At 31.3% G+C, this 21,164-nt stretch overlaps 4 protein-coding genes and 1 long non-coding RNA gene across 9 annotated transcripts; 4 read left to right on the forward strand and 1 right to left on the reverse strand.

Annotated features, from left to right (window-relative positions):
* Window positions 1–3,623: 3,623 nt before the first annotated feature.
* On the forward strand, window positions 3,624–5,697 carry LOC117216484 (protein regulator of cytokinesis 1-like). Its single transcript, XM_033463198.1, has one exon. The coding sequence runs from the start codon at window positions 3,760–3,762 to the stop codon at window positions 5,695–5,697; it is 1,938 nt and encodes a 645-aa protein (XP_033319089.1). The 5' UTR covers window positions 3,624–3,759.
* Window positions 5,698–6,735: 1,038 nt separating this feature from the next.
* Window positions 6,736–13,442, forward strand: LOC117216483 (WD repeat, SAM and U-box domain-containing protein 1-like). 4 transcript variants are annotated; one of them, XM_033463195.1, is made up of 18 exons: window positions 6,736–7,223; window positions 7,341–7,501; window positions 7,895–8,066; window positions 8,281–8,426; window positions 8,512–8,738; window positions 8,871–9,103; window positions 9,516–9,716; window positions 10,002–10,144; window positions 10,433–10,628; window positions 10,785–10,930; window positions 11,352–11,560; window positions 11,672–11,943; window positions 12,119–12,209; window positions 12,300–12,394; window positions 12,474–12,635; window positions 12,757–12,904; window positions 12,971–13,155; window positions 13,271–13,442. In XM_033463195.1, the coding sequence occupies exons 2-17, from the start codon at window positions 7,386–7,388 to the stop codon at window positions 13,138–13,140; spliced, it is 2,727 nt and encodes a 908-aa protein (XP_033319086.1). In that variant the 5' UTR covers window positions 6,736–7,223; window positions 7,341–7,385; the 3' UTR covers window positions 13,141–13,155; window positions 13,271–13,442. The 4 variants fall into 4 exon arrangements, with proteins under 4 accessions (XP_033319086.1, XP_033319087.1, XP_033319085.1 ...); XM_033463194.1 differs by having other exon boundaries at window positions 6,743–6,761; window positions 7,190–7,223; window positions 12,971–13,423; XM_033463196.1 differs by lacking the exon at window positions 10,002–10,144 and having other exon boundaries at window positions 9,516–9,623; window positions 9,703–9,716; window positions 12,971–13,423.
* On the reverse strand, window positions 13,202–13,941 carry LOC117216489. The gene is made up of 2 exons (XR_004489376.1): window positions 13,812–13,941; window positions 13,202–13,736 (listed from the first exon to the last, which is right to left on the reverse strand). It is a non-coding gene; the product is annotated as an uncharacterized LOC117216489 (long non-coding RNA).
* Window positions 13,836–15,945, forward strand: LOC117216485 (myosin-2 essential light chain). Of its 2 annotated transcripts, XM_033463199.1 has the most exons (5): window positions 13,836–14,206; window positions 14,330–14,357; window positions 14,927–14,967; window positions 15,098–15,403; window positions 15,509–15,945. In XM_033463199.1, the coding sequence occupies exons 1-5, from the start codon at window positions 13,975–13,977 to the stop codon at window positions 15,613–15,615; spliced, it is 714 nt and encodes a 237-aa protein (XP_033319090.1). In that variant the 5' UTR covers window positions 13,836–13,974; the 3' UTR covers window positions 15,616–15,945. The 2 variants fall into 2 exon arrangements, with proteins under 2 accessions (XP_033319090.1, XP_033319091.1); XM_033463200.1 differs by lacking the exon at window positions 14,927–14,967 and having other exon boundaries at window positions 13,844–14,206; window positions 15,509–15,702.
* A 2,617-nt stretch (window positions 15,946–18,562) lies between these two features.
* On the forward strand, window positions 18,563–21,037 carry LOC117216488 (ornithine decarboxylase antizyme 1; the record flags this gene model as incomplete). Its single annotated transcript, XM_033463203.1, has 4 exons — window positions 18,563–18,694; window positions 18,835–19,084; window positions 19,175–19,331; window positions 19,484–21,037. Coding segments are annotated over 3 exons (498 nt in total), but the record flags the coding sequence as incomplete, so codon positions are not given.
* Window positions 21,038–21,164: the final 127 nt, after the last annotated feature.

Raw genomic sequence — 21,164 nt, forward strand, 5'->3', positions numbered from 1 at the left:
TAAGACCTTATTCAATTTATTTACGAATTGTTTGAATCAGATAATGAAGACCCTCATAGACATGTGGAAAGATCACTATTGATTCAAATAGCGATATTTAAAACCGATAAAACAGCAAGAGGTACAGCAATAATAGATATAATTTCTACTAAGACAATACACATTTATATTTTTTAAGCGCGTTGTTACATTCCTGGAAAAAGCTTTTTATTCTGGCATTTCTTTCTTGGCTCTAATTAGAGAAGAGATACGATGTGTTCTGATTGCGCGAATTATCCTGTGTACTTGTACACATGTAAAAAAGTTAGAGTACAATAAATTGTTAATCAGCCTCTTATTATACATTGTTATATGAGGAAATAAAAGTAACGTTATCAAAGATAAAGGTGATTATTGCACCATAATGTATATACTCGCCGACAAAGAGAAAATCGTATTCTAAGAAAAGAAATTATCTAGACAAATGGCAATTAAGTGTTCGTATTATTCATCAATGCATGATATATACAATGATTTGTAATAACAAAATCTGAATTTAATAAAATTGTACAAGTTAATTATAAAATAATAATTAGAAGTAGCGCACAGCAACGTATATTGCTGCATTCACGGTAATTTCCTCGCGTTCCTACCTTTTCTTGAGTTTTCAAGGAAATCGATATTTTCTAGATGATATTACTTTGTTATTTTTTCATTTTCTACGAAACGATAAAAGTATTAAGTATAAATTAATGGTGTTAAGGTTTTACTGAGATAGTCATTGAAAGTAAGCACGTGTTCGATAGTGATGGTCCAAGAGATTTTGTTGATCATTTATATTTCTGCATATTGATTTATTATACTTACAGATAAGATAACTATCGTAGAAAAAGCTGTTTGCTTCTAGGTTTATATAGGCGTTATTACACTGCTTTATTCTCGTCAGTTCGTTTTAAGATACGTATCAATACGTTATAGTTTCTAATCCTTGTGGAATTTTATATTGACATTTACATCGATTTCAACAACTCATAAACTTTAACTTTATTCGTCACCAGCCAGTAATGTATAAAATGTTGTTACTAACGTCGTTACTGATACCGACGATTTTTACTAATTTAATTAATTGTAACGATGTCAATGCTGCTACTACTGCTGTATTAACGAGACCATCTAGTCGGGCTTACAATTGTTTCGTGAAAATTAATTACGGTTGCGACGTATTCAAATCTAATATCAATGTTGGCACGATTATTGGTTCGGCAGATTTCATAAAAGATGGGCCAAAGGATGGAGAACTCGCTAGTGCTGGAAACTCGTTGTATGATGTATTAGACGAACATCGATCTGGACGTTGGAGCCAATCTTATTTAAAAATAAAGGAGCATAACGCCACTCATTTCGTTACGGACATTGCTTGGAATTTTAGCAATAAAACAGTAGTAGTTGACAAGGTTCAAGTATTTTTATCCAATGGCAATTACACGGAGGATCAACCGATTCGGAGATCCTCATTGAATTTAGCGTGCTCGTATCAAACCAATGATCATCTGATTGTTGAAAATTACGTTCTCCGATTCAACTGCTACATTTCCAGTGAATTCATCGAAGATCTTTTCTACCTCTCTAAAGGTTCAGGAATTCTTTTATCGACCTTGAAAATAGCTGGAACAAATTATGCTTTCTATCAAGTCGCTGACGTTTCCATTCACGAAACTGTTAACCAGATCGCTAATTACCATGGATTTGTTTCCCAGCCACCTAGCCGTGCGGCGTTGTGTCAATCGAGGGTAAACAAAAATTGCGGACGGATCAAATACGAGCCGCAGAGCGTGGAAGCATTCAAAGGGTTCCCTTATAAGGAATACAGTCCACCAGATGGGAAAATTGCTAGTGGCAACAAAAAGGAATTTTTCGAATTGGATGAATATGGTGCAGATCGATGGACACGAGTCAATTTCCCTGACGTGAATTGTTACAATCAGACGCACGTGTCTTTCGACATTATTTGGTACCTCACTATGCCTCACCGTACCGACGATATTCAGATATACGTGAGTAACGAAAATTACACATCAATGGAACCGCTATCCAGGCGTCATTTAGATCTTGATCCACTTTGCACGGTACAATATCATGGAGTATTCCCACCTCGGCAATTGACCATATCATGTCCAATTTCGTTGGAGAAATATCGTCGATTAAATAAACTGAAAGAATTATTGCTGTTAAGCATATGGAATATATATGACACTGCGTTCGGATTTTATCAAGTTGTAGATATTAAAAAACTGTCAAAGGAACAGTCATACAAAAATATATTGCGTAAATGTCAATTAATAAATTAACATAAAACTTTTATTCATTTAAGCATTGTGTTGTTTTTTTAATATTATGTATTTAAGTAATTACAATAATGTTGACCGTATTTTACTACACCACATATTTTATACTAATATTTTATACTAGTTTACTCATTAAATATAACAGGTAAAATGGTAATAAATGGTAATAAAAAATATAATCTTGTTATAAGTACCAAGATTCATTCGATAATAGCGAACAATTGAGTAGCATGACCTTAACTTTCCAGACGTCTTATCGATAAAACATTCTATCATGAACTATTTCTATTTGCCGGGAAACATAGATAATTAATTTAATATCTTAAAAAATGCGGTACTGATTGTATCACAAATCAAACATGACATTTCTATTGTACTTTATCAAATGTCAATATAAATAGAATCGATAATATACAACATTAATATAATTATCAAGAAGAAATATGTAATTTTCATTAAATTACAATGTTTGTATTAGAAATGTTAAATATATATCATAAAAGATATATTTTCATGAAAATGTTCTCATTTAGATATTTATTTTCTTCCGGCGAGGGTACTTTGTAAATATGATTAACAAATACGCGAACAAATCTGGCGCGAAGTCATCAGGTGGCACCACGTATCTCACAAGGGATACTACGGACATGGCCCTCGCCGATTTGAATGAAAAGTGTGGTTAGTTTAGTATATACGTGAAATAAATATAATTGTAATTTCTGTTGTACATATTATTTATTATTGATAAGTATTTATAATCATTCGTTAATCTGCATATTAATTTTCCTGCCATGAATTAACATTAGTTATAAACGATCTCCTCAATTTTATATTAGGTAAGCTGACAGCACTTTGTCATTTAAAATCGAAAGCATACTTATCGAACAACGAAGATGAAATATTAGAGTTATCGCTGCACTTGAAGAACCCGGATTTTTTCAACTTCAAAGTTAATCCATTTATTGCTCAGTCGAAGTCTCTTATCCAATTAATTCAATTAAAATATCGAAGAGTTCAAATTTTAATGAGTCCAACTTCATGCTTGTTTTTAAATTATCAACTGTATATCGCGACCAAAATGTTTTAGCGCTCTACGGTCAACAAAGGAAACCTAAATTCCCCAAACGTGCTTGCAATAAAATAAAGGGATTTAAATATTTAAGTTTCTATTTTCTTACTGGTTCTTGACTATCAACCAATCGGAGAGAGTGGTAGATAGTAACATCTTAGTTACAGTCAGGTAAGTGGATGGCGTTATTGTAGAATACAAATTCAAATGAACAACGGTCAGTCGTGTTATAACGTGTAAAATTCGTTTTCCGACAGTATACCTGTCGTATTTATTCAGTGAACACATAAATTCACGGGAGTTTTTATTTTACGTGTTAAATTTTAATGTTTGATTGAAATATTTGAAAGAGAAAGAAATAAAAGAATGGCCGATTCGTCCGAATGGGAACCGCTTATGCAGAAGATTACTGCAAAACTAAGTAGTACATTGACTCAATTGCACGGAATATGGGAAGAAATAGGATATAATCAAGAAGTACGTTCAATATATTGCAAACAAGTATTTGATCATATAGAAGATTTATTAGGCGATATGGTTTCAGAGTCAAAGCTGAAAAAAGAAACGATATTAGTCAATGTTAAAAATTTGATGGACCAAATAGGTGTTCTAACGAAAGAATTAGGAACAAATATTACAAATGCTGGATATGAAAATCTATCGTTAAAGGAAGTAGAAGAGGTGCTGCGCGCTGACCTACAAAATTTACAATATTGCAAAACACAACGTGTGACTCATTTTAAAAAATTGCTTGCAAAGGAAAAATCCCTTTGTAAGGTATTAGGCACTCAACCAATTAATATAGAAGAAAAATTGCCTTCGGAAGAAGAACTTAAGAGTTTTGAACTCTACCTTGAAAAACAAGAAGGTGAGAAATGTCGTTTAGAAACCATTTTTAACGAACAACGTAGAGCAATTGTTAGAATGATGGATGATTTAGGCACATCTCCATCGTCTAGTTTTCAACATATAGTATATGAAGATGATGAAAATTATGTCTTTAGCAATAGTAATATGAATAAATTAAGAGAACTTAGAGAAGAATTAGAACATAAAGTGAATACTGCAAAGGAACATGTTGAAGACATTAGACAAGAATTAATTGCATTATGGAAATATCTTAACGAACCTGAACATATTTGTCAGTCATTTCTTAGCAGTTACGAAGGATATAGTGTAGCAACTATAAATGCACTAACCACAGAATTGGAGCGATGTAAAGAAAAACGGAAGCAGAACATTGCTAAATATGTGTCACAAGTGAGATCTGAGTTGGTCAAACTGTGGGATTTATGTAAATTCAGTGAACAGCAAAGAAAAGAGTTTATATATTTTTATTCCCATACATATACAGAAGATTTATTAACATTGCATGAACTGGAAGTAAAAAGGATCCAAGAGTTCTATAATTCAAATAAGTCTATATATGAACTCTTACAGGAGCGTGATGATTTGTGGACAAAAATGAAAGAATTGTTACAACGTGCAAATAATCCAGATCGTTTTTATAATCGTGGTGGTCAGCTATTAATGGAAGAAAAGGAACGTAAAACCATACAGAAAAAGCTGCCAAAAATTGAAGAGCAATTAAGGGATTTAATAAAAGAATATGAAAATATGCATGAAGAGATATTTACTATAAATGGAATGTCAGTAGAGGAACTATTGAAAGAATCATGGGAACATTTAAACGAAGAAAAGGAATCCATAAAGAAGGCTAGAAAAGAAGGAAAAGATAAATCAGCAAAGAAAGCAACACCAGTTGTTTCTAAAATTCCTTCTAAAGCTGCTTTAAGTTCATCCAAAAAAGGTATATTCAGTATTCGTCGCCATACTCCGCTTAATTACTCAAAAAGGAAACTTTTCTGTAGTCCATCTCCGAATACATCAGCAAAGCGTAGAAATAGGAGCATAGGAACAAGTGGATCTAAAAATAAAGGAAACAGTGCAATTTCTAAAAAAACATTGAAATCAAAAAATAATCATAAAAACGAGAATTCCATGTTACAAAGTTCAACAGCTACTGACACAACATATAGTAAATTTGAAGAACACTTAGAGGATAAGAAAGAACTACGAAGTTCTTTATTACCAGAAAAGGTATTAGCAAATGCAAGTAAATCTAGAAGGAGAAGATCAGTACGAACACCTGCTAAGCCACTAAGAAAAAATTTACCATTATCAAAAACGCCAACAACTTCAGAATCATCGCAATTGCAATTACATAAATCACCACGTAGCCCTAGGATAGCACAATCATCAAGACTTGTCACTATATCAACACCGTTACCTATAATTTTTTGAAACAACATAAAAATGTTTTACATAGTTATATCAATATGAATTATAAGCTAAAATATTAAACATTTTGTAAATATTTCTATTTTCTTACACATTTTAGTATTAATATAACATATTTTCTATTTCATATCATGTTATGAATATATTGTACTTCACTTTATTAATATTTATTAATTAATGTGACATAAATGTATAAATTAAATTTTCTCACAGAATTTCATTACTATTCAATAAAAAAAAATTGATAGGATATTTCATGTTATTTTCTTGTATATGTACATACATATTATTATTTTGAAACTAAACAGTCTTCCAACTGAGCCAGATGGCAGAGTCAACTTGATATTTTAAAAATAATTTCATAAATAAAACTTTGAGTTCACGAATCACTATATTCTAGCAATAATGCTAATTCTGCATATTGCTGTTATTATTAGCGATATCACCAATGAGATTTTTTATGAAAGGAAAGTGATTATATATATTTTTTTATAAGATCGAGAGATTAAGAAACTATTTTTGCTAATGGGGATATTGAGCAAACATAGATATCTTCGGAAATAATATTTGATTGTTGCGAGTAAAAAGAAGATAAATTGAAGCAAAATATTTCAAAATATATATTCAAGTACAGCTCCAATATTTTTAGTATTCTTGGTATTTTAAAAATATTTTTAATCAAATAAAATACATAATCTAAAAGAAAATACTCTATATACTTACTATTTGAAATAATATTTTATCCAAATACATCATTTAAATAATCGTTTTTTAAATATTCTATTTGCGGATGACCAAACCAGTTTGTTTGTAGTCGTTTAAACTTCATACATATCGATTTTATAGCCTTAGTAGACATGCGTTGACATATTATCGTTGTAGAATGCTTTGTACGCAGAACTTGATGTTTTATGAGTTTCGTTTCTTACCTGAAAGAGACAGCATGTGATACATTACCGAAATAAATCTTCCTTAGCAAATATGCAACATGTTATGATCGAATCTATCGTTCCAATAAACCTGTGGCTTAGTATTTGATTTCAAATTGCATCGATTCATTTATTAGCGTAAGTAATCTCTTATCGCATTTCTTTATGTATTATTTCCTTCAAAGTAATATTTTCACAATGAGAGATTGAAAACTTGTATAATTTGTATGACACGACGATTACGGTATAAAATTATTCCCAATAATCTTTTATATATGTTTTCTTTCTACTTCATCCGATTTCTTTTTTATTTCAATTACGATATTACATATATCCTATCCAGTGAATCCACGTACATACACGCGTACTTATATATATATATAGTATATTGAGCAATGTCAAGGTCACGGATGTTCCACGTTTCTTTACACCGCGTATTCTTCATATTTTGCTTATGACATTATGTCCACAACTACTTGTGTCGCGAAACGATTTGCACTGTAGCTTACAAAAAAAAAGTTAAGGTAATTTGCACAAAAATACTTCAAGTGCTTCTAATGTTGCAGACGAAAACGAATGAGATGATGTGTTGCATACTATGTAAGTAAAATATTTTGTTAATAGCATATCAATAATATGTATAAATATAAGAACGAAATAGTTATATTTGATTCTACTTTGTACTTGCTTTTTACGGTATATCGTACGTTGCTCCAGGCTGATATTATAGGTATATGAAAGAAATTAATAACAAAATCATATATGAAGATGACCACCACGATAGGAGACGTACAAACTCTGCAAACTTTAACGTCACACACCAGTGACGTTACGAGTATTGATTTTGCGAGCGATTGCGTACTTGTAACTGGATCTGGGTAAGAAAGTTATCAAAGTTTAGACGTTTATATATAAATGAATTTTTTGTCAAATAAATAATTGTAGTTGTACGGGGTTGTCTTGAATTGCTTTTCTTTCTCGAATTGATTTTTGTAAAATCACATAATTTTCATTTTCAACACTAAATCACGATATAAATTATCTTTTATAATATCGATCAATCCATCCCCTATATTGTGTTATATTACTGTTTAATATGATCGATATATACTCCTCGTTAAGTTATATATTATATATTATATAATAAGTTAAATAAGTTATACAATAGTTCATTAAGTTGTACTTTTCGGCGCTTAAGTCCGGTTACATAGGTATACTTATTTCCAGTTACAGTAATTAAGCTGATATGGGCTTGTATATGTTCTTTTCAGAGATAAACGTGTCAGAGTTTGGCAATGGCGATTAGGCGAAGGGTACGTAGAGGCATATTTTTCGCCGTTGCAGGGGCACAAATACGGAGTTACATCTGTCAAAGTGAGCCCACAATCGACGATGCTAGCTTCGGCTAGTATAGATGGGACAACGTTGCTATGGAATTTACGAGTAAGTTAATTACGAGTTAGTAAGATCGAAATGAAATTTGATATCATGGAAAAAAGTGGTGAATCTCAAATATGAAATCCCAGTTTTGGCAATTCATACGTCTGTAAGATACAGATTCCTATATACACGTATGTACATATGCACTAAATCTTCACGCTGTCATTAGCAATTAGTATAAAGATGTAGGAAAGAGGTATCGTGATATATTTTGCAGACAGGATCAAAAATTCATACGATGGTTCAAGTCGGCGGAGAAACTGTAAGAGTTTGCAGATTTTCGCCCGATTCAACGTTACTTGCAACTGCCGGAGATAATGGACAGGTTTGTCTTTGGGATTTGATTCGACGCAATTTAGTTAGGTGAGATTCTTTTTATTCTCCTGATACTTTGTATATATCAGAGTACTCGACGAATCGGGCAGTAACAATTCGAATCCGCATACAGATATTTTCAAAAACATGAAGGTGCTGTGCAGAGCGTATGCTTTTCACCGGATACCAGTTGGTTAGTAACTACTTGTACGTTTGGTGTCATGAAATTATTCGCCACCAGCGATATCATCGACTCGTGCTTTACCGATAATCAAGCGATTACTGCCCTCGCCTCAATAGATGATGCTCATGATTTAGGTGTCGTATCTTGCGACTTTTCGACCTGCCAAAAGATTACAGGTACATAAAAAATGATAAAACATACTATCGTCTTTCAAAAACGATCCAAGCCACGAATTCGATTGACTTCGATCACTACAAATTTTATGTTTACTGTTAAATTTACCAATATATCAACTGTTTCGTGTTTAGGTAACGAACCATTCACAAAAGTGTACCAACTAGTTACTTGCGGTAATGATCATTACGTAAAATTATGGGAGATAACTGTGATACAGTCGAAATGCGAAACATCCACCGTGAAAATAAGCCTGTGCAGAATCATGGAAAAACACAGTAGTGCCTTAACTTGTGTTTGTTTCAATGCGAACGGATTATTCATCGCTAGTAGTGGCCTCGACAAAACGGCGGTAATCTGGGAAACGGTACGAAACAAAAGAAATAACAGATAACTATCACACAATACGTAAAGTCCCCCTTATCGCACAAAGTAAATGCATTACTATGATATTTACGCTGTATATATGCATCTATATGTATAGTCGTAACCATATAATTATGCTCTTTAGAACAAAAGTTGGAATAGCTTATTTGTAGATTGACCTACGTACATAATTTCTTAACTTGATTATCGTATCATTTCGTGAAACTTCTATAGACATTTACATATACAGGGTGTTTCATTTATATTGGATTCGTTAACATTATATAAGTTATTTATACTGATTTGTGAATCAATCATATTCGAGATAAACAAAACATTCCGTATACTGACAATGCTTATGATTATTAGCTTTTTATTTCATCCCCCAATCTTTTTATTCCGGTATTTTTCAGGATACCGGGAAAGTTATGGCGATAACAACAGGACATAACAGATATGTAGCATGCTGTGCGTTCTCGAGAGATGGAAATTTATTAGCTACAGGTTCCAACGATAAATCCGTAATTGTTTGGGATCTTAAAGGAAACTTATGCTTCGACTCGGAACTCGCACGACGATTTACACCTGCCTTATTTTTAGATAATCACGAAGAGGTGAGATATAAATATACGTAATGAGTACGAGCAATAAACGAAGCTCTAGATCTTCTTTATGATTCCCAATAAATCTCTAATTTTTTGTTACGGACATGGAAAGTTGCAAACTTTAACCACTGATCGATTTTACGCTCGCACTATATCGCTTCTATTACACCAATTACCATATCTACTAGGCTAACTATACCCTTCCATCATTTGAATCGTATACGTAAATAATTACACGTCTATAGAGTTTGGTAAAATGAAACTTCCTCACCTTACCTCTAACCTTACCTCTAGAGCGTCGAATATGAACAAACTGTAATGAAAAACGCGGAAACATCTGTTAATGATGTTCAACTAATTCAAAGATTAGAAGAGCACGGTGGAGTAATAAACAGCGTAGCTTTCTACGGAAATCATCTTATCGCTTCTGGATCTGGGTTAGTCATATCTAACATAGTTAAATAATTCAGTATACAAGATATCATTTTTTAAATATTTTATTTAAATAATGCCAAACTTGTAAGATATTACTAGGTTAGAAATATACAGGGTGTATTACGCAACCGGACTAAACTGCAACTCTAAGACGGTAGAAGATATGAATGACAAAAATGTCATTCGGCAAAACAAAATGATTTATAACGATGCATATTGTTTGGTCCAGTTGTGTAGAATATTTTGTATTGCGTTATTTCTTTCACTGCTTAATCGTGATAAATACTCAGGGACAAGTTAATACGAGTTTGGAGCATTGAGACCGAAGAAGAAGCCAATGCCGAAATTATTACGAAATTTCAAGAGAAATCTTATAGCCCGTTGGATGGTCATAAATATAGTATAAACCATGTGGAATTTAGCCCTTGTGGTCGTATGCTTGCCTCCTGCTCCTTAGATGGAACTGTTATCATCTGGGATACCGAGGTATTAACCAATAGCACGATTATAAAACGTGAGAGATTATCAACGTTTTGATAGTTATATAGCAAAAAAGCCTCGCATATAACAGGCGTTCGTTAAACTGCAAATTAACATATTATCATTACATATTATCGATTCTCCGTCATTAATTTTACGTAGAACGGTTCTCAAGCAAAATCTTCCTTCGTGAATTCGGGATCCGGTATCCGTGTTTGTCGATGGTCACCGGATGGTACTAAAATTGCTACAGCTGGAGACGATGAAAGGACTACATTATGGGATGTGAATAATATGGAGGAACTTTGGTACATGCTTCAAACTTTTTATATATGTATTTAAATCGAATCTCGATTTCAATTGGTTTGTTATTCTTTATATGCATATAATGTCGTACATATAATATGTATGAGATTACAGGGTGGCCTCCTTCGAACTATTCAACATTCATCTGAATCAATTTTCGCAAAAAGTTAGTATTTAATTATTCGAGTTATTATTCAAGTGAGTCCAACTATGTGCATCACCCTGTATATACGTACAAATACACGTATATGTATGTAAAATAGTGTATATGTAATATATATGTATTGTATATATTATATATTATATAAAAGTATTTAAAAGATTACACAAAAGTGTATATAATATAATGAATCTATGAAAATATTGTTTTTACTTTATATAAATTGCAAAATATTGTTAAGTTGTTGCAAACGTATGTCACAGCATTTTCAGTGGTCATGCCGATGCAATAAACGCGATTGCCTTTACACATGACTCTTGTTACTTGATTACGGCATGCAACGAAGGTACTTGGAGGCTGTTTCAAATCAGTGATAACAAAAATTGTGAAGCGCTGATTATTTGTGGCGAAGCTCATGACTTAGGCGTCCAAGGGTGTGATTTTTGTCCAACATCTAATTTTATAACTAATGGTAAGCATGAATAGTAAAATAATAGAGTAGAATCCTGTTCATGAATTACCGTTAGTAAGTATAGTAAGTATGTGACTATGTATATGACTATTCTGCTATGTTGTATTACAGGAAGAAGTGAGAATATAATTACCAACAAAAATTCTTATCTATTAGCAACTGGTGGCAATGATTCCTTGGTTAAGTTATGGGAAATAACAATTGACAAAGTTAACGTAATCTCATCAGGTAGTAGTGGAAGCAGTAGCGGTGATGTACGATATAAAGAAAGAAGATCTTTCGCCGGACATGGTGGCAATGTGACTTGTGTTCGATTTCCTCCGATTCAAAGCGAAATCTTAGGAAGCGTAGCTACTGATAGAACGGCGCGTATATGGAATGTAGTGAGTAAACATCCTATCCTCTCCTTTCTCTTCACGAAAAACAGACTTTTCGCTAAATGGTAATATGTTGGGCTAACTTTCTACCTAATCAATATCAATAATAATCAAAAAAGTTTATTAAAAATTAATTTACGCAATAATTTATAACACGAAGTAACGAAAAATGTGGTTTTAGTACTCTGGGACGTGTTTATACGTGCTAGAAGAGCATGAAAGTCTTGTAACTGCCTGCGCTTTTTCGCAAGACACTTCTCTTTTTATTACAGGTTTTGATCAATTAATATATTATATTATCCAATGCATATTTTCTTGATTGATTCTTTACTACATTAACAATTATTTTGAATCATTCGTAGGTGCTCTAGATAAAACTGTCTTAATCTGGAAAATACCTCAACAGTTGATTTCGCAAAATATATTAATAAATAACTTAAAAAATAACAGAAAAAGGGTATGATTTTAAAACATGATGATATAATATTTCGTGTCATCGCATCAGTTATAGGTACGCTTAATTTTTAACATAAAAGGTTGCGGACTGGAAAATCGATGATACGTTGAGATGGTTGGACGAAATAGGCTTATCGATATTAATTAAGAAAGCTAATACGATTTCTTTAACGGGACGACATTTACTTTCCCTATCGGAGAATGAATTAACAAACAGACTGGACATAGAACAAGATGAAGAGGTATATCGTCAAAGAACCACAAATAATCGAAGTTATTTTTTTAACTAACTCGTTTTCTACTGTGCTTGTTTCGTAATCATTTACAAAAAAGTACACTTTACCGATTTGCAATTGATTTTAGACAGCGGAAGCATTTAAAACACAACTGTACTGGTTAAAACGTGAAGACAATAATTCTTCAGAAATCCCTATAGACGATAGCGAAATATCTCACGAATTTTTATGCCCTATCACGCATGAAATAATGAAAGAACCTGTCCAATGTTCTGGTAAACAATACAAACAGGGATCATAATAAAAAGTATTTGATATTCTAATAAGTATCTTATTTTCAGATGGATTTACATATGAAAAAGCTGCTATAAATGAATGGTTTTTATGTGGGAAATATACAAGTCCAATGACGAACAAACCTCTTCGAGATACTTCATTTACCCCAAATGTTATACTCAGGAATGCGATATACACTTTTCTTCATGGAAATCGACCAACTGATGACAATTAAGTGTTACATCTAATGGTGTGTAAACTAGGATATAAAATGTAACTTCAAAGAAGCTTTTTTCTTTTTTCTTTTTATATATCTACATACTATATTATACATCCACCTGACACGAATTTTTCTTACACTTGAGGTTATGCACTCTCATGAACGGGTATATGAAGTTTTAAAAGGAACAAATAAATACGCACAAAAAGTTGTTAACAGACTAATCAACAAAATCGATATAACATAGCAAATATGTACGTACATTTGTGAGAATTTTGTAAACATCTGCTAATAAATATATTAATTATATAAACACACTGTTCTTTTTTTAAATAGAAATTATATCTGTCTTTATTAGAAATTGTTATCAATACTTTTACTTTATTATATTTTGTATCATACCGCCAAGTCTATTCTATACTTCATCTGTGTGTAAGGCCAAGGTCTATTGATGATAGAAGACATGTAGTATATACCAGAGATATATACATATGTACTTATTTACACAAAGTAAAAACGTAGCGACCTCTTGAAAAAAAAAGCAAAACTATGTATGCTTAGATACAATATGATTCATTGTACATATATGTACTAAGGTTAGAAATCACTATCTATAATATAAGAATAGAATATTCAGTATTAGAATCTTATATTCCTGAAGACCAATACTATAAAAATGAATAAACCATTAAGCAAACTATTGATAATTTTTCAATTGAGGTTACTCATTATTATATGACTATCACAGTCACAATTTCCATGTAGAACAATATAATTCTTTGAATTTCATTTCCGTTTCCTTATTTTATTTTAACCATTATATTTACTAAACATTCGATCGAGTTGTAAATGTCAGAAATTTTTACACAATTTTCAAAAAATCCAGCTTCGGTGTTGATTAATTTTATCGTTTTATATGCGTCACATTCCAATAAAACCGATGACTACATAAATTCTCTGAATACTACTGGCTTGAAAAACTTGGTACGATCGAGGCGCTCGTTGTCCAACGTACATATATACACGTTCGCGGTAAAAAGATACGTACTGTGTGTGTCACTAACGATAGTCAAGCAAAATGGTTTGTATTTTTATGCACTGTCTTTTATTTGTTTTGTAATATTTTGTTGAAATACATATAAATATGTTCAAACAGATGTGTCAGTGAGAAAAAGATATACTTATATATTATACATATTTTTAGGCATCTTACTCGGAGGATCAGTTAGCAGGTACGTAAATGCGAATGAGATCATTGACACCAAGCAGAATAAAATTAAAGAAGGGCGGACAGATGGTTCTCGATGTTCAATTTAGGTCAAGAATATCCTTTACCTTATTAGACTCACCCTGGTGACATCGAATTACGTGTCGGTGATTTCCTTTTATGGTTAGGTATCTGAAAGAAATAGCAGCAGAAAAGAAGAAACGAAGACAGAACACGAATAGCATTGCGTCGTAACAACCGTGGAACCTTTATATTCGGTTTTAACTCGTTTCTGAATGTAGTTTTGTTGGTATATTTGTGATAGGCAATATATGTACATATATATATATATATATATATATATATACATATACATATTGTGTTACAAACTTCAAGATTTATTGACATTCTGTATTGTTATCTTTGTTTGGAAAAAATACAGTACAATATTTAATATATATTATTTGGATTTCTATGCGTATTTGTTAGAATTATCATCATTCGTTTCATCTTTTAAAAGGTGGAACCTTATCATCTAATATATACTTAAATATATACATATACATATTTAAAATACACAATGTATGGTTGTAGTTATCAAGAATTAGCTAACAGAATGATGTCATCAATTGAGGGTAAATAAATTTATTATTCATAGAAACTATCATCTTTTAAATTAAATTTTGACTTACTTAGGCATATTTATGTAAAGTATAATTTTATGTATCCATTATTTATAATTATGAAATTCTTTTTACTATATAGAATTTCAAGAGGCATTTCAACTGTTTGACAGTCGAGGAGATGGAAAAATTCACGTAGCCCAAATTGGTGATGCATTGCGTGCTCTAGGACAAAATCCAACTGAGTCAGATGTTAAAAAATTTACTCATCAACACAAACCTGATGAACGTATTAGTTTTGAAGTGTTTCTACCAATTTATCAAGCTATAAGCAAAGCTCGCACATCTGATACAGCTGACGATTTTATAGAAGGATTACGTCACTTTGATAAAGATGGAAATGGTTTCATTTCTTCTGCTGAACTGAGACACCTTTTAACCACACTAGGTATGTATGACAATATTTTTTTAGTAATTATTCATTACATGATCATATCATATATAATTCATTTTCTAATTCACAGACTAATTAATTACTTCTATTTTTTGGTAGGTGAAAAACTGAGTGATGAAGAAGTTGAAACCCTATTGGCTGGTCATGAAGACTCGCAGGGTAACATTAATTATGAAGATTTTGTTCGACAAGTGATGTGTGGTTAAATTCCCATCTTACTAGATACAAGTAATTATCAATCAAAGAAATTTGTATCTGCCATAAAGTATTTTTCAAGCATTTAATTCCTTTTATTTACTTGTATTGTATTTTATTATTATTGAATACTACATAAGATTATACATAATAGACATCCCAATATAATGCTTTATTAGGAGGATAGAATAACATTAATCTCCTTTTGTTTGTTTATATAATATAATATATTATGCCTTGATGTGAAGGATTCATAAAAGAGAATATTCAAAATTGAAACTAATGTGAAATTTAAAGAAAGGAAAGGATTTAATTATCCCATAAATCTTTTAATTTATGTATTAATTTGAGTAATTATTTTTAATATTTGTCATTAATTTTATATATCAGTATACATTTAGAACTTGTATGTAAATGGAAATATCCTTTCTTGTTATTTATAAATATGAAGAATTGTGCACTGACGAAAATAAAATTTATTAAAAGTGAAACCTAAGTACAAAATTTAGATATTCTTTATGCATTTAATTATCTGAAATAAAAAACGGGGCATGTACTTTTTTGAAATATATCTATAAATACCTCATTCCCGAAAAATATTAAAAGAGAGACAGTTTCATTAGTTCACATATAAAGATGTTAATATTGTTCTAAATGCTCATTAAAAGTTATTAATTGTGTAAATAGAATGTTATGAATGAAAAAATCTAATCGATTTGTATCGACTCGATATAACTCGAATCGAATCGAGTGAAGTCGGCATTTAAGGAGGAGCGCTTCAGTATCGTTTCATTCGCCTGAATAGCACGGTTGCCTTGGTGTGTCAGTAACTCTACGATAACTCTTATCGGATAGCGATCGCTGGTCTAGCGAATATTTCATTGTGGAAAAGTAAAAATTACGGCCGCCAAAATTTTACGAAGAAAGAAGTATGAGTATTAACTCCGGTTTACCATTAAGTAATTGTGGAAGTACTAAAAAAGGCATAATAATGCCAAGTTTAATATCCAGCAATTGGTAAGTACCGTGCGACTACTGCGCCATTTCTGTCTTTGCTTGATCATCGCCATCTTATATTCTATTTATTGGAATTTATGTTATCCTTACAATTTTTCTTCAACCAAAATACTTCTTATAAAAGCTATATTAATAGCAAATGTCGAAAATCATTATTTTCTTTCATGAATAAAAATTTCATCAGAAGTACTTCAGAAATATGCAAACAACGCATTAATAATTCACATTACCTTTCGATTCTATCATTTACCTTGATAGTAGTAAAAATCTTCGGATTTATAATGTATTTTATAATCACTGTTATATTCTCTTGTATGCTAGGAATACTTATAAACAAAATTATACATTAAAGAGATATAATATTTTGAAGTAAAGTGATTTGATAGAACAAATACAAACTAATTAAAACTAATGGTGCGAAAATAAGATGATAATGAAATTTTAACGCGACCTATAATTTTTTGAAAGTATTATTTCCATAATATAATACGCTGCCACGTGAATCGTGAACATCCATCGCGTGACGTAGAATCGGCGCGTATGCGTCGACACATTGTACGTGTCAGCTGTTTCTTCTCTACATGTAAAGCACAAAAATCTAATAAACAAATTTTGTTACAACTTTATTTCGACCGAATAAATTCCTTTTCATAAGAATAAATATCGAGGTTACATTGATATTACAGCAGTTTTTACTAATTAGCAATATCGTATATATATAATACAAACTGTTATACTGAAACGGAAATAATCGTACATTAGATGTATATGTGTAGTATATAGACAAAGCATAGAGATTTCTTACATAATTCTTATTGTAGTCTAGAAGTTGGCATGTGTGGAATAAAATCATGATATAATCATACTTTCAATATTAAATCATAGTTAGAAGAAAATAGTTGTCAAAACAAACTAATTTTACTGTAACGATATAAATAAAATATATAGTAATTAATTACTTCTTTCAGGCATTAAGTAATAAATGTGAAATCATCAATTTTCCACGGTTATTTTTATTACGGTGCGAACGATAACCAATCATATAAAACCGAATGGGAAGACGAAATGAGTCACTACGAATCTTTATGAAAATGCATATTCAGTTTTTATATAATTAGCAGTCTGAACAAAAATATCCACAATGCAATTTTAATCTCGTCTTTTTCCTCGTTTCACAATCGTACAAAGATAAATTTGAATGTACTTAGTAGAAACTCGTTGATAACGAATGTACTTACAATAAACAGTGATATCTAAATTTACAAGCGTATCTAAGCATACATAGTCTTAATCATAATTATCTTCCTCAATAAGTTCACTTCATTATCGAGAAATGCTATATATATATATATATGAAGAAATGTTATATATATATATATATATATGTTGAAAAATATTCTCTATCGCTAACATTAATCATGTGTTTGTTAGCTCCTTTGAACTATTCTATAATTAATTTCAATTTACGATATATTTGTCAATTTTATATCAACCGGTTTTATTAATATGTTTGAGTTCGAAATTCTATGATTTTCCATGAATACCTTATCTAATACATTACGCGCCACATACGTGCGGCAAGTATAAGATTCCAAGAAACGAAAAACGAATATAATTTTTATCTTTTTAAAACATTGTGAAGTGAAATGTAAATATATACAAAGAAAGATAAAATACTTAAAAATATAAATAACCTGATAGATAATTAAAAAAAGGAAATTTAATTACTCAGTAATAAAAGTATATCAGACAATAATGATAACATAACTAATCGTGGGCACAATAAAATTTAATTGACAAATAAAGTTTTGCAACTGATATATACTTTAGGCATATAAAATATGAATTGACGGAATATATGGAATTACAGTGACATGTCAAGTAAATATATGGACGAAAGTTTAGAGGAAGGCTCTAGATTCCAACAACATTATTGTATAACGTTGGGTGTGGGGCCTCTGTGGTGGTCCTGATGTGCCCCATGCCGCATTGTCTGTATCTACAGTCAACACAGAGAGCCGCGGCGTGGGGATCAAGCAGAGTCAGCTCTCTGTGAGCTCCCACATTGTTCAAGTACGTATTTACAATTATTATATTGGATGAAAATATTTTTCTATATCATAATACTATTTAAAGTATTATATTTTCTATATTTAAATTTTCTCTATATTTGTTTATAAGGTTTATATGTATAATTCCAATCATGTTACTAGGAGGATGAATTATTGAAAGCTGTGCGAAATAGCGAATCATTACGCTTGACATTTACTCTACATTTGACGGAAAGCACATCCGTTGAATGGGAAACTGTAGTATGGCGTCATTGTCTTTATATTCGCGTGCCAAGCTGCCTTTTACCCGAAGGTTCGAAAGAAGGTTTCGTGTCTCTCCTGGAATACGCTGAAGAAACATTACGATGTACAAATATCATCATTTGTCTGCGTAAAGACAGAGCGGATCGAGGTACTTGTCGTCAACCGTTCTTTGACTCCAATGAAAATGATTATGAGGAGAAAAGTTTCTCGTCTAAAACACTTTGTTGTTATGGTTTAGCAATGCTGGTTCGTACCTTCATGTTTTTGGGCTTCACTGTACTACCGCCGACTCACTCCTTGGTACCACCAGGCAGTGATGCTGGCAATCTCTACATGCTCTATGCCATCGAGTAGTCAACCAGAAGCTCGACTTCTCTTTCAAATTTAACGCACAGGTATTTTTTTTTTGTTTTTGTTTTTGCGTAAATATTATCACTTTAACCAGTCCATTTTTTGTCGATCTAAGCTTCTAAGCTTTGCTATTTCCAAGTAACTCTTATCGTTTTTCTATACTTCTTTTTCTTTTTTGCCTTTTTCTCAATTACAGGGGCTAACAAGTACATAAACGGAAACGTATACGTTCTACAACCATCGGAACGAAAAATAAATTACAATCCAAAGGTCTTAAATAGTAAACGGAATTTCTTTCTTTTCTATTTTCTTTGCTAGTTTATGTTATTTACTACTAAGAAAAATCACAAGTTTAGGATTTCACGAAAAAATATATAAAAATTCAAAATTTTCATTTCGCAACTTGCTATGATCATAAAATAAATTATTGTATTAGAAACTAACGACTTCGAAAGATGTAAAGTATGTAAAATATGTCAAAAATAACATTTCCAGCACCTTGGCGTTAAATTTAAGAGAAATATCTTTATATGTATACGTACGTACATATATATATAGGGAGAGAGAGAGAGAGAGCGAGCGAGAGAGAGAGAGAATGAGTGTGAGAGCGAGAGAGACATGAAGATGTACGGAGAAAAACGGAGAAATACAGAACAAACCGAAACTGATAGTCGGGTATATGTAGATCGCCAACATAACAGGTTGTGGGCGGAAATGTCGATTCATTCTCTTGAATACAATGTTAAGATCATATGAACAGCTGACGAAGCTTCCCACGTAAAAAATTTGACGGTATCAAGGCTTAAAAGTTACATAAACCTATGAAACGTCAAATTATAAAAGAAATTTACTACTAATAAATCTCAATGTTAATTGTATCAAATTGGATTTTACCGCGTTTTATTCTGTATTATTATACATTTTTAAAATCATTTGTAAGTATTATTATTCTATATACACATATACAGATATTTTATACATGTAACGATGCGCAACTAGTGTTTGGTTTGTCTTAAATAATTAATTTTTGTTTAACTTGTATTTTTTACATGATGTATACAAATTCATTACTTTCCCAATAAAGATTAGTTCAAATAAAGCATCAACTTGTGATACAATTTATGAAACTTTGATATCATTCTGTATCTGTAATGAGATGTGAAAACATAATTCTAAACATAATCCCAATTAAAAGATATATTTATAATATTTAAAATATTTCGTTAAAATGTTTACTAAAACAATCAATTACACACTGGTAGCGATCGTTGTAATTGTAACTAGGTCGATATTTTCTTTTTGCTTTATTATGTTTAGGTATTTAAATAATATTTCTAATGATTGTAATTATAATTATAATCTTTGGTAACCCGAATCAATTAACATTGTGGAGTTTGTTTTAGTAAATGCGTTCTTTAGTGTTGACTTGATAATAGATGACGTTAAATGACGTAAAAAAAGTGTTAATAGCTTGCTAGAAATATAGATAAGTACAGAATAATGAATTAGTATACGTTAACGCAAATAGTTTACGATTTATCTTGAGTTTTCAATTGAAAATAAAACTCTGCGTTCTATTAACTAGTATTGTATACTGTATTGATATAGTTGATTACATGGAGATACATGTATGTTACATTTATTATTGTGGAATTACCGAAAACACTCTTGCTAAATAAAACTTTAGAAAAATGCATAAATTTTGTACTTCGTTCTATATCAGAAGAATTAAAGAAAAAATTAACTTTTATATGTATACCTTTGTATATACAATGTCCATACACGCACATAAAAGTAGTGCTCAAGTCCCCACTTAGCAGAAGCTCCATATCCTCACCAGTCCGTTCCTGTAACTAGCTTCATTGTGATAGGTGACC

Source organism: Bombus bifarius, unplaced genomic scaffold (assembly GCF_011952205.1).
Source record: "Bombus bifarius isolate JDL3187 unplaced genomic scaffold, Bbif_JDL3187 scf7180000010271, whole genome shotgun sequence".
Classification (NCBI taxonomy): Eukaryota; Metazoa; Arthropoda; class Insecta; order Hymenoptera; family Apidae; genus Bombus; species Bombus bifarius.